Genomic DNA, 17,404 nt, shown 5'->3' with positions numbered 1-17,404 from the left:
TTTATTTTGAAATAGGGTCTCACTCTGTCACCCAGGCTGGAGTGCAGTTGCGCCATCTCGGCTCACTGCAACCTTCACCTCCTGGGCTCAAGTGATCCTTCTGCATGAGCCTCCCGAGTAGCTGGGATTACGGGCATGCACCATCATGCCTGGATAATTTTTATGTTTTTAGTAGAGACAGGGTTTCAACATGTTATCCATGCTGGTCTCGAATTCCTGACCTCAAGTGATCCACCCGCCTTGGCCTCCCAAAGTGCTGGGATTACAGGTGTGAGCCACCGCACCTGGCCTTGGATTTCATGATTTGACTGCCATCTTTTACACCAATTATTGCCATTTTTATTGGGTACTAATTATTAGTATTGTTTTCTTTATTAAATAAGAAGTAAAATAACTTAAAAAAAAACTTTTCTTCCTAGTAAAAAGTTTATTTTCAATTTTTTTTATTGCTTACATTTTGCAGGTTAATGAAGGCTGTACTTCCTTTTCCTACTTTCTGTTTAAATGTTTGGCATTTTTTGAGAGTTTTCTTTCTATGGATTTTTGTGGGGGATCCCATCTTGTTGGACACTTAGTTCCTGGAGATTGCCAAATTATTGAAAAGTTTCCTCATACCCAAACATTGGCAATAGACTGAATAAATAACATCTCTGATACTACTTTTCAATGATATAGAGAATGCTATTGGTAAAATACTGATTTATTTAAAGATATTACAATCATAGTAGTTTTTTGCAATCTTTTTAAATCAGTGGATGTCAAAGAACTACTATTGTTCTTTGTACGGCATTTTTCAACGTTGTGAAGAGTTCTTATACTCAAAAAGTTTGGGAGACACAGTTTGACATTGTTTAACCTGAGTTGAACTTGTCATTTTGTATTCTTGTTTAGAGCAGGGATTTTATTTTGTCTCTTTATCTAACTTTGTATTCCTAACTGTATTACTTTCTTTCTCTTTGGTTCTTTCTTTGCTCATTCTTCTCTCTCTTCTTTTTTTATCTATCATATAAACATGTAAATATATGTTATATATTCATTAGGGAAGAGGAAGTTGTCTAAAGATATCTAGTACATAGGAGCTTTATTCTGCAGAAAAGAGGATATGAAGTCAATTATACTGGAAATTAATGCTTAATACTTTTTTTAAAGCATTTATCTCCCACTAATAATGAAAACGATACATCCTATGTAATTGAGAGTGATGAAGATTTAGAAATGGAGATGCTTAAGGTATGTTTACAATTACAAAAACATTACTTCAAGTTCTTTCCAAAGCACATTTAATTAAGTAAAATATTAACTAATTCTAAACCAGGTTCCACCACAATAAAATTGCTAGTAATTACGTAACATTAGATTTCACATTTTCCAGTTCATGTTTCTTTTACGTAGTCTGTGAATAATGGGTTAGAGGTAATATACTAATTTTAAATGTGCTTTCTTTGTTCCTTCTTGTTTTTTATTTTGAAATAGGGTCTCACTCTGTCACCCAGGCTGGAGTGCAGTTGCGCCATCTCGGCTCACTGCAACCTTCACCTCCTGGGCTCAAGTGATCCTTCTGCATGAGCCTCCCGAGTAGCTGGGATTGCAGGCATGCACCACCACATCTGGCTTATTTTTGTATTTTTTGTAGAGATGGGGTTTCACCATGTTGCCCAGGGTGGTCTTAAACTCCTGGGCTCAAGTGATCCCCTGGCCTCAGCCTCCCAATGTGCTGGGATTGCAGGCATGAGCCGCTGCATCCAGCCCTGTGTTCCTTCTTGTGTTACTTTCTTGTAATTTTTTCCTGGAATATGGGTAGCGATTCAGCTCTCCAGTATTGAAGTTGCATTTCCTTTCTTCCAATTCATGTGTATCCGTTTTTATTTGGAAGTTTTGTTTTTATACATTCAATAATCATCTTTTCTTCCTTTGGTATTATTTACTATGGGTATTTTATATAATTTTCAAATGGATTAAATGGTTCAGTTTTACTCTCATTTATTATCGAGATTGAACATACTAGTTTGTAATTTATATATTTTCTATTCCTTTACCTCTAATTTCTTTGTCAGGTGTTATGAACCAAAGATGTATAATAAGAAAAGCCAGTGTAGCTAAATTAAGTAAAAAATGAAGAAAAACACAGAGGTTCTCCATTATGCATTTTTTTATTCCTAATCTTTAGGTTGATGAGTTTTTTTATTTTTATGAAATGAGATTAATTTCCTGACTTTTTTAGTTTTGAGGCCAAGTAGTGAGTAAGAATGTATATTCTAGGGCCAGGCATGGTGGCTCAGTCATGTAATCTCAGCACTTTGGGAGGCCGAGGCAGTAGGATCACTTCATTCCAGGAGTTTGAGACCAGCCTGGGCAACATGGCAAAACCCCGTCTCTACAGAAGAATACAAGAATTGACTGGGTGTGGTGGCGTGCGCCTGTAGTCCCAGCTACTTGGGAGGCTGAGGTGGGAGGATCACCTGAGCCTGGGGAGGTTGAGGCTGCAGTTAGCCGTGACCATGCCACTGCACTCCAGCCTGGGTGACAGAGTGAGACCCTGTCTCAATTAAACAACAAAAAAAGACTAGATTGTGAATTCAGATGTAGGTTTGAATCCCAGCTTTTCCAGTTAGTAGCTGTGTGACTTTGGGGAAGTTTCTTAGCATCTTTGATACTCAGTTTTATAATTATTATTTAAGATGTTGCTTGTAAAGAGTTTAGTAGAGAGCCTGACATTTAGTAAGTGTTTAATAAATATTAGCTAACAGTAAAACTAGAACATAAATACTGAATTGTATTTTGTTATTAATTATCCATTTCTCTGAGAAGTACTGTTCCGATAGTACATTTATAGGAAACTTGTGGACGTCTACAAACATATATGTTAAATCTCTTAGAAAGCAACCTGGATGCCCATATTAGAGAACTCTATTTTAAAAATGCATTCTAAGTATGTGTGTGGACTTGAATTAAATAAAACAAACAGAAACAGAAGCACTTCTTTTTTTTGCCTTCAGGCTTGAAATGAACATACTTTTTAAAAAAAAACCTTCAAAATGAAAATATTAAATAAAAGGTTTAATAAAAAGAGAAAGCAAAAACTGTAGTTTCATAAAGTCTTCCTGTCTCTTCATGGTTAAAAAATGTTATAGATGAAACAATTTTGAAATATTCTTGAAATAGATAATCTTTATTTAGGGGAGAATGTCAGATACTGTCAAGCCAAAATAAAAACAAATAACTTCATTTCACGTTTGTAAAATTCCTTTTCTAAAATGATTGGAATCTTTTGTTGTTTTGAGAATTCCAAAGCACATTTATTGTTTGCTTATAGTTTCAGCCTTATTTAAAAATAATGTGACTGACACATGATATAGAGAAACTTGTTACAAAAATAACATTAAAATCCACATTTACTACTTGGGAATCGAAAATATTGAAGTGCAATAAAGAAAAAATGTTTTAAATTATCCAAATGTAAAATTTATGATAGCTTTCCCCAGGGGCAGTTTATTATATGGTATTAATGAGCCTTGTTTATGCTGGAAATGTTCCATCTTTGGCCTTGCGCCTTAGAAACCATTCATGAGCACATATTTAAACTGGAGCACACATGTTCTTTTGTAGTATGGCTTGCACATCTGCCAGCTTTCAACAAAATTGTAGGCCCTGTTAATAATAGTCCTTTTGTGTTTGGTGAAAAAGATACGACACTGTCAGTGGTTTTGCTTTTAAAATTTCTTTTAAACTTTCAGTCTTTAGAAAACCTCAATAGTGGCACGGTAGAACCAACTCATTCTAAATGCTTAGATATGGAAAGAAATCTGGGTCTTCCAACTAAAGAAGAAGAAGATGATGAAAATGAAGCTAATGAAGAGGAAGAAGATGATGATAAGGGTAAGCACTGGAGTGTGTTTGAAATGACTCACCTGTGATTCCTACCACTGAATTTAACTTAGGATCCAGTTTTGGATGGTTTGGAGGTCAGGGATTTTGTGGCATATAATTATTGGATCCTTATAAGCTTTTGTCTCCTTAGTGCTTTTGTCTCCATAAAGCACAATCTTACTACTTACAAAAATAGAGTAATAGTTGCATTATGATAATAAAAATACCTTTCCCTTTGTTTTTTTGTATTAAATACAGATGTGATTTCTCCAAATCATTATAGTTCTCATTTAGAATTATTAAAGCTGAGAACTCTAATAATGAACTTTCATTGTTTCGTGGTAAATTATCTTGATTCTTTGTATTGCCCTTTCTTGGCTACTCAGGAATCTTTCAAGCTCACTGTGGACAGGGAAAGTGAGTTGGGCAGAGCTAACATAACTTCATTGTGCTGTGCAGTTAGAATTTTGACCAAAGATGTAGGTAACTATCTTTTCCTAACTAAATTAGATTTAGGTAACTAAACTAAATGAGATTTTGGTAACTAAATTTAGGTGTAACTACATTTAGCTTTAGGTAACTAAAACAAAGATTTTATTTTATCTGTGGACTTTTTTAGTGTAGCACTAATGTAATTTCTGATTACCATTAATTGAAGGTTGGTTATATTATCACATTTGGATTGTTATGTTATAACATCTAAATGTTAGCCTTTAGAAGTATTCCTGATTCTAAAACATCAGTTTTTTTTTTTTTTTTTTTAATAGTCCTGGCAAAGTGTGAATCACAACAAAATTCTAATACTTAAAAGTAATCCAAGTGTCATATATGGTACCCAGAAGACCAATTTATATTGAAATTGAAAAATAGAAAACATTAACCCATGATAGCTATCACTGTATTCTTTCAAAGAAGCCAATGAAATGACCTGTTTTCTCCCTCTATGTGGTATTTTTCTATTTGAACATAAATGCCCATTTTATTTTATTTCAAGACTCTTTGTTGCCAGCACCCAATGAAGAGCAAGTTACTTGCCTCAAGATGTACTTTGGCCATTCCAGTTTTAAACCGTGAGTATAATCTCAGTTAATCAAATCACATATTTAGTATTCTCTTTATGGTTATACATGCCACACTGTTTTTTCTGTGTGACTACAAAATTATTTCAAAGTGATAATTTGTATAAAATTCATTTCTGCAAATTGTTTTTTATAAGTGAGGAGAAATGGTTTTCCTTTAACTGAGCAGTTCTGAGTAGAAACTTGTTTAAAGATACTTATAAAAAAGTGTTAATTTAATACTGACTTGTTTTTCATTAAATGAGTGTCTATGTGCCTGTTTTGTGTATATTACCCAGAACATGCAGATGTACTAGAAGTTCTTAATACAACAATTTGAGGAATAGTGATAATCTTATCTATTTTAATGTACTCAAAATATGTTTACATCTAGCGGGCACATTTTTGTAAGGATTAAATGAGATGAATAAGAATGAGATGAACAAGTAAATGTGAATAAAACTAATAAGCATAAGAAAATCTAGACTGGATTTTTCCTATTCTGAGAATTTAAAATGTAATCCACTGAAGTATTTCTTTCCTCTTTTCTTTTGATCTTAAACATTTTTCATTTATGTCTTACATACAGAAAAGTGCGCATGGTGTAGAGATCAATGAATTTTCATAAACTGGGCACCCCGTAGCCAGCACTTAGTTAAGAATAGGTCATTAACAGCATGCCAGAAGACCACCTCTCCAATTGGTTTTTCCCATGATATTAAGAAAATTTTCTAAGATGTAGTAAAGTTGAAAGAATTTTTTTTCTGTGCATGTCTGTATTCCCACCACCTAAATTCTACTATCATTACTATACTTGTTTTATCACGTATCAACTCTCTATCCATCCATTAATTCATTCCAGTTTTAATATGCATCTCAGGGTCAATTGAGGACACCATTACACTTCCGCCTAAGGATTTCAACATGTAAATTATTAACAAGTTAAATATTTACTTACAGTTTTTTCTTTTGATGTAGAATTTGCACATAAGGAAATAAAAACTTTTTAAATGTACATTTGCAAATTTTAAGTATACATGTGCATACCCATGTAACCCAAATTGTTATCAAGAGATATCATTATCATCACCGCACAGAGTTCCCTTATTTCCCTTTTCAGTCAGTTCTTGTCCCTGGAACATTTCTCTTATTATTTTGAAGTATTGATTCTTTTGGATATCTAGTATGAAACTTAGAATCTGTTTTTTACTTTAGATGTATGTAATGAAATTTAATACATATACCAAATGGTAGTTGTTAGTTAGCTTGAATGGAAGGTTGGTCAAATGGCATTCATTGCTTTAAAGTTCCAAGTTTGTGCAGATTTATGTATGAAGTTCGAAAATAAATTCTATTAAAGGAAATGAAAAATTGAATGGATTTTAATTTGTACCTTGGGTTTCTTATTAATAAAACAAAATAGCTTTTTGCTTTTTACCTTCAAGAGTTCAATGGAAAGTGATTCATTCAGTATTGGAAGAAAGAAGAGATAATGTTGCTGTCATGGCAACTGGTAAGTTGTATTTAAGCAAATAACCTAATCCTTTAAAAATAAAGCATGAAGAGTTTGAAATAATCTTTCATTAAACTCTCAAAATACAAATGCAACTACAAATGATGTAAAATATAGAAGAGAGTGAACAGAGAACAGATGCTCAGATTTATGTATCAATTAACTTTTAGAAAGATAGCATACTAGTATTGACCATTCATCTGTATAAGTACATTGTAAAAAGAAATGAAAGCGTCAAAGGTTTATTTTTATTTCTATGAGCGTATTTTTTTCATTTCAAGGATATGGAAAGAGTTTGTGCTTCCAGTATCCACCTGTTTATGTAGGCAAGATTGGCCTTGTCATCTCTCCCCTTATTTCTCTGATGGAAGACCAAGTGCTACAGCTTAAGTAAGTCATGTTATCATTGCTGCAACATCACCCTCTTTTTTTCTTCTACGGATGAAACATCTGATCCATCATGCATGTTAAAATCTAGTTCACAATAACACATTTCTGCAGGTATTGCTTTATCTTTATTAGTAATAAATGACACTTTAGTGGAAGAGCTTATCTTCTTTCTTGTGTTCTCTGTAATTCAAAGCTATCAGGTGGCCCTGATAAAATTCTTTTAAAAAACATTATTACTTTATGCTGGTTTACATTGAATATCTCAAAATTATTTTGTTTCTATTATGCTTGCTTTTTAGCTTGATAAGAAGTGTATACATGGAAGTATATTTTTTATCTATGAAAAATTTTTCAGCTTCTTCAACCTGAGCTTGCAATCTGTTTTTAAATTGATACATAATATCTTTACATATTCATGGGGTAATGTAGTATTTTGATACACTCATATCAAATACACTTGATCAAATCAGGGCATTTGTTCATCTTCATCAGCTTGAACATTTATCATTTCTTTGTGCTGGGAACATTTCTAATCTTTTCTTCGAGTTGCTTTGAAATATACAGTATTATTGTTGTTAACTATAGTTACCCTACTGTTGGTTAATGAGTACAAACATACAGTTAGATAGAAGGAATAGGTTCTAGCAAAGAATCAGAGTATACATTATTATATTTCTTTATTCTTGCTCACTTAAGAATCAAATTGATATGTGTAATGTGTACATGGGGCCAGAATATTTGTTTTTCTTCTTATAGAATGTCCAACATCCCAACTTGCTTCCTTGGATCAGCACAGTCAGAAAATGTTCTAACAGACATTAAATTGTGAGTAATTTTTTTTCCCTCAACTTTTATTTTGGATTCATGGGGCTGCATGAGCAAGTTTGTTACATGGGTGAATTACATGTTGCTGAGGAAGTTGTGAGTAATTTCTGTGATTTCTAATCATGTGGTCAGATGTCTGTGGTATATGAGAGACTTTTGTACACAAACAAATTTTATTAAATGCCTGAAAAAAAGTCCATGATTTTAAAATGCACTTTCTTTTTATAGTACCTTTGCAGGACTGTTACTTTTTAAATCCTTCAAACTTGAAGAAATCTGTTATTCTCAGTTCTTGGGCTATAAGATTCGCATTGTAGTCATAGAATTATAAAAATTTTGGTTTTGGAAGAGAAGTTGGAGAGTATCAAGATTTATCTCATTTTATAGATGAGAAAACTGAGGATCAGAGACAAGTAATTTGCCCGAAGTCACTCAATGACTGACTGATCAGGGACTGGATTCTAGGTCTCTTGCCCAACCAATTCTATCATGATGTAATTCCTAAGGAGAATATCATCTCAGCCACACATACACACACCCATTTTGTGTGCCTGTGTGTATATATATGTACACACACACAAACATATATACACATACATATACATACACACACATATATTAATATATATGCATATATATGCATGTTCTAATTTAGAACATTTTCATCACTCCCAAAAGAACACCCCTGCCCATTAAGCAGCTGCTTTCTTTACATACATATTAGTATATACATACACATGAGATACACATGTATTTACTGAGTTTTGATAAATACATACAAAGATGTAAACCAAACCTCTGACAAGATACAGAATATTACTGACACTCTAGAAAGTTTCTTCATGTCTCTCCCCAGTCTGTCCTTCCATCCTCCATCCTAGGCAAGCCTCTGCTCTGATTTTCTCTGCCATAGTTTGGTAGAATGCCGTATAAATGTGTTCGCACAATATGAACTCTTTTGTGTGAGACTTCTTTCATTTGGTGTAATGTTTCTGAGATTCTTCCATGCTGTTGCATGTATCAGTAGTTTTTGGTTTTGTTTTGTTTTGTTTTTGTTTTTTTAGAGACACCGTGTCCTGTCACCCAGGCTAGAGTACAGTGGTGCAATCATAGCTTACTGCAGCCTCTAACTTGTGGGCTCAAGCTATCCTCCTGCCTCCCAAGTACCTAGGGCTACAGGCATGTTCCACCATGCCTGGCTAATTATTAAATTTTTTGTAGAGACAGGAGCTTCCTTGGTTGCCCAGGCTGGTCTTGAACTCCTGACCTCAGGATTGCTTCCAGTTTTGGATTATTACAAATAAAGCTGCTATGAACATTCACATATAAGTCTTTGTATGGACATATGTTTTCATTTTATTGATAATATCAAGGAGTGGGATGACTGGATCCTGTGGTGGATATATGTTTAACTTTGTTTTTTCTGAGATAAAATGAGAAAGCGATCCTCCTGCCTTGGCCTTCCAAAGTGCCGGGATTACAGGCGTGAACCACTGCACTTGGCATAGTTGTTTGTTTGTTTGTTTGTTTTTAAAAATATCTGAGTGTTATTTTATTGTATTTCATTGAATATAGCACAGTTTGTTTTTACATTTTCTTATTGATAGACACCTAGGCTATTTTTCTAGTTTTGGACCGTTTCTAATAAAGCTGCTATACACATCCTTATAAAAATCTTTTTTGTGAACATGCTTTCTTTTTTCTAAGCATTTTAAATCACCTTTATTGAGGTGTAATTGACTTACAATAAATTTTATATGCTAAGAAAGTATAATTTGGTAAGTTTTGGCACAGTTATGCACTCATGAAACCATCATCACAATCCAGTTAATGAACATATTCATCACCCACAAAGTTTACCTTTTTGTTTCAATCCCAGTCACCAGGTAATTGCTGATCTTCTTCCTGTTACCATAGACTAGTTTGCGTTTTCTAAAATTATGTATACACGGAGTCAATCATATTTTATGTGCTCTTTTTTTTTGTCTGGTTTAAATAATGCAGTATAATTATTTTGAGATTCATCCGTGTTATTACATTGAGTAATAGTTCATTCCTCTTATTGTTAAGTGGATTACATTTTATGGATATCCAACAACTTGTTTATCCATTCACCTGATAGACATTTGGATTGTTTCCAGTTTTGAGTTATTACAAATAAAGCTGCTGTGAACATTCATATATAAGTCTTCATATGGACATATGTTTTCATTTTATTGATTTTATATGAAGAAATGGAATGACTGGAACATGTGATGGATATATGTTTAACTTTGTTTTTTCTAATTGAGATAAAATTCACAGAACATAACTTTTACCATTTTTAAATTTTATTTTATTTTGAGATGGAGTCTTGCTCTGTTGCCCAAGCTGGAGCACAGTGGCTTGATCTCGGCTCACTGCAAGCTCCATCCCCTAGGTTCACGCCATTCTCCTGCCTCAGCCTCCCAAGTAGCTGGGACTACAGGTGTCTGCCACCATGCCCGGCTAATTTTTTTTATATATTTTTAAAATATTTTTAGTAGAGACGGGGTTTCACCGTGTTAGGCAGGAATGGTCTCTATCTCCTGACCTCGTGATCTGCCCTCCTCGGCCTCCCAAAGTGCTGGGATTATAGGTATGAGCCACTGTGCCCGGCCACTTTTACCATTTTAATCGTTACTAAAGTCCAGTGGGTTTTGGTGTAGTAATAATATATAGTATAATATATAATATATAACATTATTACTATATAATATATAGTAATACTATATAATATATATTATATGTAATATTAATATATATTAATTCCAGAACATTTTCCTAACTCCCAAAAGAATTTCCGTACCCATTATGTGGTCATTCCCTATTGTCCCTTTTATTTTCTTTTCTTTTTTTCTGAGACAGGGTCTCCCTCTGTCGCCCGGGCTGGAGTGCACTGGCATGATCATGGTTCACTGCAGCCTTGATTTCCTGGGCTCAATCGATCTTTCCACCTCAGTCTCCTGAGTGCTGGAACTGTAGGCACAAGTTACCATACCTGGCTAATTTGTTTTATTTTTAATAGAGATGAGATTTTGCTCTGTTGCCTAGGTTGTTCTCAAACTCCTGGGCTCAAGTAATTGTCCCACTTCAGCCTTCCAGAACACTGGGATTACAGGCGTGAGCCAATCTGCCTGGCCTTTTGTCTCTGTTCTACCCACTTCCAACCACTAGTCTATTTTCTGTCTCTATGATTTGCCTATTCTGGATATGTCTATAAATGAACTCATACAGTACATGGTCTTTTGTGTCTGGCTTCTTCTTAGCATAATCATATCAGTACTTCATTTAGTCTTTTTTTATGACTGAATAATATTCCATAGTATGGGCATACACATTTTAAAAAACTCGTTCATCAGGGATGGACATTTGGGTTTTTTCCTTTTTGGCTGTTATGAATAATGGTGCTATGAACATTTGTGTACCAATTTTTTTATGAACATACATTTTCAACGCTTTTGCATATATGCCTAAGAGTGGAATTACTAGACTATATGCTAATTCTTTGTTTAAGAAACTACCAAGCTTTTGAGAGTGATTGTATCATGGGATGTTCCCACCAGCAGTGTATGAGAGGTCCAGTTCCTCCCCATCCTTGCCATCACTTAGTCTAGCTGATCTTTAATTTAAGCCATTCTAATAGTATCTCATTTTATTTTTAGTTTGCTTTTCCCTAATGAAATTATATTGAACATATTTTCATACACTTACTGGCCATCTGTATATCTTCTTTGAGGAAGTGTCTGTTCAAATCTTCTGCTTATTCTTTTTACTTATTAAGTTTTGATAGTCATTTCTATATTCTGAATATAAATTCTTTATTTGATATATGCTTTAAAAACATTTTCTCCTAGTTTATGACTTTTCATACTTTCCACACAGTTCTTTTGAAGAGCAGCCGTTTTTCATTTTGATAAAGTCCAGTTTGTCGATTTGTTCTTTTAGGGATTTTTGCTTTTAGTGTTTTGACCCAAGGTTACAAAGATTTGCTTTTGTATTTTCTCCTAAAAGTTTTATAGTTTTAAGTTTTACATTTAGATTTATGATTAATTTTTAGTAAATGTTGTCTATTGTAGGAGATATTGATTACAGTTTATATATTTTTCACCTATTGTTCCAGCTCCATTTTTAAAAAAGACTATGCTTTTACACTGAATTGACTTTGTACCTTTGTCAAAAATAAATTGACTGCATATATGTGGGTCATTTGCTGCACTCTCTATTCTGTGGTGGATCTATGTCTGTCTTGATTGGTGTCTTGATTACTGTAGCTTTATAATAAACCTGGAAATCAGATAGTGCAAGGCCTCTAGCTTTGTTCTTTTCTTTCAGAGTTTTTCTGGCTATTCTATGTCCTTTGTATTTCTGTGAGCATGTCAGCATCACCTTTTCAACCAAAATGCCTGCTGGGATTTTGATTGCGTTTACCTTGAATCTAGATATCGAAACAATAGCTGTCTTGGTAATTATTGTCACTATTTTATACCAAAGAAACTGGGCATGCTAAAGTAACTTGGCTAACATCACTTACCTTGTAAGAAGTAGAACTGGGCAGTTTGACATCAGACCTTATTCTTTATACTGTTTCCTATGTTAATTAGAATACAATGTTAATTTCATAAAGGTAAAGGCATATCTGTTTTGTTAATATTTGATTCCTTGTGAAAGCACAGTGCCTAGCGCACAGTAGACACTTAAACATCTGTTGAATGGACAGGTGAATGCTTTTAAAGTCTTTTCATATAGAAAATTAAGTTTCATTACATTTGGCTTGATCTAGGTCTTCATTTCATAGAATGGAGCACAGACTCTGTAAATATTTTGCCCCAGACCTAGCCTTATTACAAACAGTGTCTTAATTAGGATTCTGTCTACCCAGAATAGAAATTAACTCAAGCTAGCATAAATGTATATTGAATTTTGTATTAAGGATAAAGGAATGTCTCATAGATCCCACTTAAAAGAAATTAGCCAGCCCTTAGGAAGAGACTGGAATTGGGTTTGGAAAATGCAATAGGGCTTTCTTTTTATATGTAGTCTTTAGTGAGTCATCCTCATTTTTCTCTCTGAAGAGGTAAGCATTCTCTGTATGTATATAGCCATCTTTTAGATTTTCGTGACATAAAGTATTTAAACATTCATCAGGTATTTTGATTTTAAGTTGTAATTCCTTGAGATGATTGTTTTCTTTATTGTTAATATGTTTCCTTTCTTTTTTTTTTTTTTTCTTTTTGTTTTGTTTGTTTTTGCAGAGGCAAATACCGGATTGTATACATAACTCCAGAATACTGTTCAGGTAACATAGGCCTACTCCAGCAACTCGAGGCTGATATTGGTAAGTGGTAAAGAAAGATCTTTGTAAATACTTACTGAGTTAATCTTTAAAGTTAAACCTATGGATGGACACTGGATTTCACTTCTGTTAAAATTTATTTCAAACATTACTTCCTCCAGGAAATCTGACTCTCTAATTGGGCGTTTCACCTATCTTATCCCATGATACTCTATAATTCCTTTTGCTACAGAAATTAGGCTCTGTTAGCATAATTACCTGTTTATATATCTGTTTTCTTCTGCTAGGCTATACACTTTTCAAGGGAAAAATACCACTTCTTAAAATTTATGTTTCCCCAATGCAGTGTGCTTGGCACATAGGCACTTAAACATATTGTTGAATGAATGTTGAATCCTAGGTTCTATGAAATTTTAATTTACTTATTTTTCATGTTCTGTATCTAAATTAAGTCAATGTAGTGGTTTTGTACTCTCTTTGTTCATAAGAATCACTTTTCAAACTTAAAAAAAATGTAGGTAACCAACCCCCAACCTTGAAAATTCTGATTTAACAGGCGTGGGGTGGCACCTGGCATTGGTGGCTTCTCACAGGTGATTCTGATGTATAGCCAGGGTTGGAAACCACAGTACCTTTGATTAGTTGCCACTAGTGAGTTTGATTTATTACAAAAACCAAAAACTTGGATAAGTCAGAGTTTATTTCCTAGAAAGTGTAAATATAGAATTAGTCAAAAGCTGATAGCACTTTTTTTTGTTCTTAAAAATATTTCAAGCCTCAGTATAGTGAGACCTCGTCTCTACAAAGAATTTTTTAAAAAATTGGCCGAGCCTGGTGGTGCATGCCTGTAGTCCAAGCTACTTGGGACGCTGAGGTAGGGGGATTGTTTGAGCCTGGGAGATGGAGGCTGTGGTGAGCCGAGATTACACTACTGCACTCCATCCTGGGCAACAGAGCGAGACCATGCCTCAAAAAAGAATTTTTTTTTCTTCTTGGTGGTTAGGCTCAACTATCCAAGAATTGCAATCATGGCTCCTCTTGCAAATGCCCCTATTTCACACTTTCAGTTGACCTAACCAAATTTAATTTTTCAATATCATATGATCTTGTTATATAATTATGTATTGAAATAATTCCAGATAGGTTAGGTTTTCAAATTGCAACGTCTCGTTTAACGGTTACTTTCATATAACTGTAGGAAAGCATTTGATAATTTTTCCAACAATATAGTGAAAACAAACTTGTATCTTTTTTGGTATGTGTTAAAACCAACAACAGAATGAGGGCAGCAATTAACATTTCATTAAATATATTAGCAACGAGTACATTTATGAGCTCCTAAACTCCCTTATTGACATACTATATTTTTTGCCTTTAATGGACAATTAATTTGATATGTTTCCTATTAGGTTGTGTGAAGTTCTTGTGAATATTTCACTTTGAATTAAGAATAACTACCCTATATATAAATTTCATGGTTGTATTGCAAAAGCTAGGGTCTATGTCTATAGTGGTCTGGGTACGTTTTTACTGTTTGCCTTGTTTCTGTGATAGTGTTAAATGAATAATAAGCTTAAGTATTTAAACAAATACTTAATACTTTTGACAAGTAGTTAAAACTCTATTTTTATTTTTTTGTAATGGGTGAATTTTGAACACTGCAATTATTAGAGCAGTGTACTTTGCTTATGATGGATGAAAATGTTCTCTGGTTGACTCAGTGTTGAATAAAAAGGGATAAATTAAATAAAAATTATTTTTGAAATATTTTCCTTTGCCTTTTGTTGCGGGAAATTGTACAATGCTTGCAAAAATGAACATACGCAGGATGTTATTTGTACAGCAGTCTGACATTTAGCTAATCAGATTCCTCATTTTTCAGTAAATGTTAAATTACTTAAGTAGTCTGGATTTTTAACAGAAAGAGCAAACATAGTTTTATAGGGAGACTCCTTACCAACCAGACTTTTAACTTAAGTGAATGTTGGCAAAAGCTTGTCTAAACTGATTTTGAAGGATAAGGTTTAGCTCCATTAAAAGCTACTTTGTCAAACCTGTAACTAAAGCTTTTAAAAAAAGGAAAGTTTTAAAGTAAAAGAGACCATCATCTCTGTTTCAACCTATTTAATTTAAAATCTGAGCTGAAGTAGGAGTATTGCTTCCACCCAGGAGTTCGAGACCAGCCTGGGCAACAGTGTGAGACCCCATCTCTGAAAAAAAAAATGAGCTAAGCATGGTACCTGTTATAGTCCTACTTACGAAAGAAAGAGAGAGAGAAGGAATGAAGGGAGGAAGGAAGGAAGGAAGGAGGGAAAAATCCATCAGTCACTCAGGTTTAGTTTCAAAAGCCAAAATAATTATAGTGATAATATTGAATTTTTTCCAGCCACTCAGTAGTACCCAGAGAATTTTGATACAAATAACTGACTTTGCCCCTATGTTTAGTAGGTTTTTTTTTTTTTGGCTTTCTTTCTCCTCCACACTGTCTTAAGACTGTTGTAACTTGTAATGTCAATGAATTGTAATTGTTTATTTGCATGTCTGTCTCCTCTTTTAGAATTGTGAACTCCTCAGGTCATGGATTGTATTTTATTAGTCTTTTTATTGCTAGAAAAGTGTTTGGATAATAATAGATATTTATTAACCATAATAGGAGTAGTAGCAATTTTTCTGTGTGTGTGCCAGGCCCTATTTTAGCATTTTATGTGAATGATATAATTTAATCTTTAGAGCATCTAGAAAATGTTAGGTACTATTATTGTCCACATTTTACTTGTGAGAGGACTGAGACTTGGAAAGCTTAAGTAACTTGCTTAAGGTAATACACATGACAGGTGGTGGAGCCAAGTTCTGCATCTGGGCAGTCTGACTTTAGAGCTTTTTAATCATCCTCCTCTTAGTGTCTGAACATTATTAATGCTCAGAGAAGTATCAAAGAATGATCATACTCATTGAAGGAAAAACTTATTCTTATGTATCAATTTGTTAATTGAGGGCAAAAGCACGACTGTTACTACTTTGAAAAATCTGAAGACATTGTTCTGACATGCATTACAACACACTGTTGATTCTGCTTCAGTGTGTGTGTCTGGTGTGGGGGCAGAGCAGAGAGGCTTCTACAGGAAGAAAGAACAAATTACGTTTCTTCTTACCTACTTTGTACATCATGTGATTTAGCTCTTCCCATACCATTTTACATTAGAAAATGTGGCTGTCCTCCTGTGCTCTGATACTGGCATTTCAGAGGACTCTTTGCAATATGATGTGTGGCAATGCAGTTAATTTCAGTAGAAATTTGCTGGCTCTTTTTATCTCTTTTAATAGCTAATGCATGAGACAAAATTGAAGGTATTACCAAAGAGAAATGCAGGTGGATAGTTTTGGAGACAAAGTCGCAGTAAGCAATTCATCTCTCCAAGGAATAGTGATGAAAGCTGAGATCCAATAAATGTCTTCTTTGGATTAATACATAAATATTTCCTTTTAAAATTCTTAAGCCTTTTATTCATATATCTCCCCTCTTCCTATTTCCAATAATGATTTTTTGTCTTAATATGATGGTATTTATGCTTCTGTTTTTATAGGAACCAAATACTTTGATTTTGGTTATTTGTTCTCCTTCGGAGATGTAGATGAGTTTATTTTTTCCTTTTAAGCTTTATGTTTTCCTTTACGTGTTTTTCTTTTTTATAGGTATCACACTCATTGCTGTGGATGAGGCTCACTGTATTTCTGAGTGGGGGCATGATTTTAGGAATTCATTCAGGAAGTTGGGCTCCCTAAAGACAGCACTCCCAATGGTAAGCTTTGCCAAGTCTGATGTCTCGAAATTACGTTCTTACTAAGGAGAGCATTCAGGATTGGGGAGTGGTAAAAAAGCTGGAGACTTCGCTATAAAAGAGCAAATGGATAATGTGAAAAGAGAAATATTTTTAAAAAAATTCTGAAGTTGGCATATAATCTGTTGAGGAATACAGTAGAACAAGACTTGACAAACCTTTTCTGAAAGGACCAGGTAATAAATATTTCAAGCTTTATAGGCCACATGTAGTCTGTATCACATATTCCTCTCTCTCTTTCTTTTTTCTTTTAGTAAACCTTTAAAAATGTAAAGGGTTACATTTTTCACTGGTGGGCCATAACAAAACAGGCTGTGGGCCATATTTGTCCAAATGTCTTCTCAGTGATCTTTCATCCATATATCCTTTTACTCTAGGATGCTGTGAAATCCCGGTTACCCCTTATTGTATCACATTGAAAACCTAAAGTTTGAACTATTCTACAGAGATTTTATTAAAGATTTCAGTATTAGAATTTCCCTTTCTTCCCTATTATAAAAAATAGCAAATTTTGACCAGGCGCCGGGACTCACGCCTGTAATCCCAGCACTTTGGGAGGCCAAGGTGGGCGGATCACCTGAGGTCAGGAGTTCGAAGC

General features: G+C 34.0%; 1 protein-coding gene across 14 annotated transcripts in view; it reads left to right on the top strand.

Annotated features, from left to right (window-relative positions):
- The window catches only part of WRN (WRN RecQ like helicase), a 139,077-nt gene that overhangs the window by 50,843 nt on the left and 70,830 nt on the right, over positions 1-17,404 (top strand). For 13 of the 14 annotated variants that reach the window (XM_050802423.1, XM_050802412.1, XM_050802413.1 and 10 more), the window contains 8 exons: positions 1,150-1,230; positions 3,735-3,876; positions 4,862-4,937; positions 6,371-6,438; positions 6,720-6,828; positions 7,585-7,653; positions 12,927-13,009; positions 16,661-16,767. In XM_050802423.1, coding sequence (XP_050658380.1) covers positions 1,150-1,230; positions 3,735-3,876; positions 4,862-4,937; positions 6,371-6,438; positions 6,720-6,828; positions 7,585-7,653; positions 12,927-13,009; positions 16,661-16,767 — 735 coding nt within the window. The remainder of the gene's footprint in view (positions 1-1,149; positions 1,231-3,734; positions 3,877-4,861; positions 4,938-6,370; positions 6,439-6,719; positions 6,829-7,584; positions 7,654-12,926; positions 13,010-16,660; positions 16,768-17,404) is intronic. The other variant, XM_050802422.1, reaches the window with a different exon arrangement.

This window comes from Macaca thibetana, chromosome 8 (assembly GCF_024542745.1).
Source record: "Macaca thibetana thibetana isolate TM-01 chromosome 8, ASM2454274v1, whole genome shotgun sequence".
Lineage (NCBI taxonomy): Eukaryota > Metazoa > Chordata > Mammalia > Primates > Cercopithecidae > Macaca > Macaca thibetana.
This window is presented reverse-complemented; position numbering and strand designations above follow the sequence as displayed.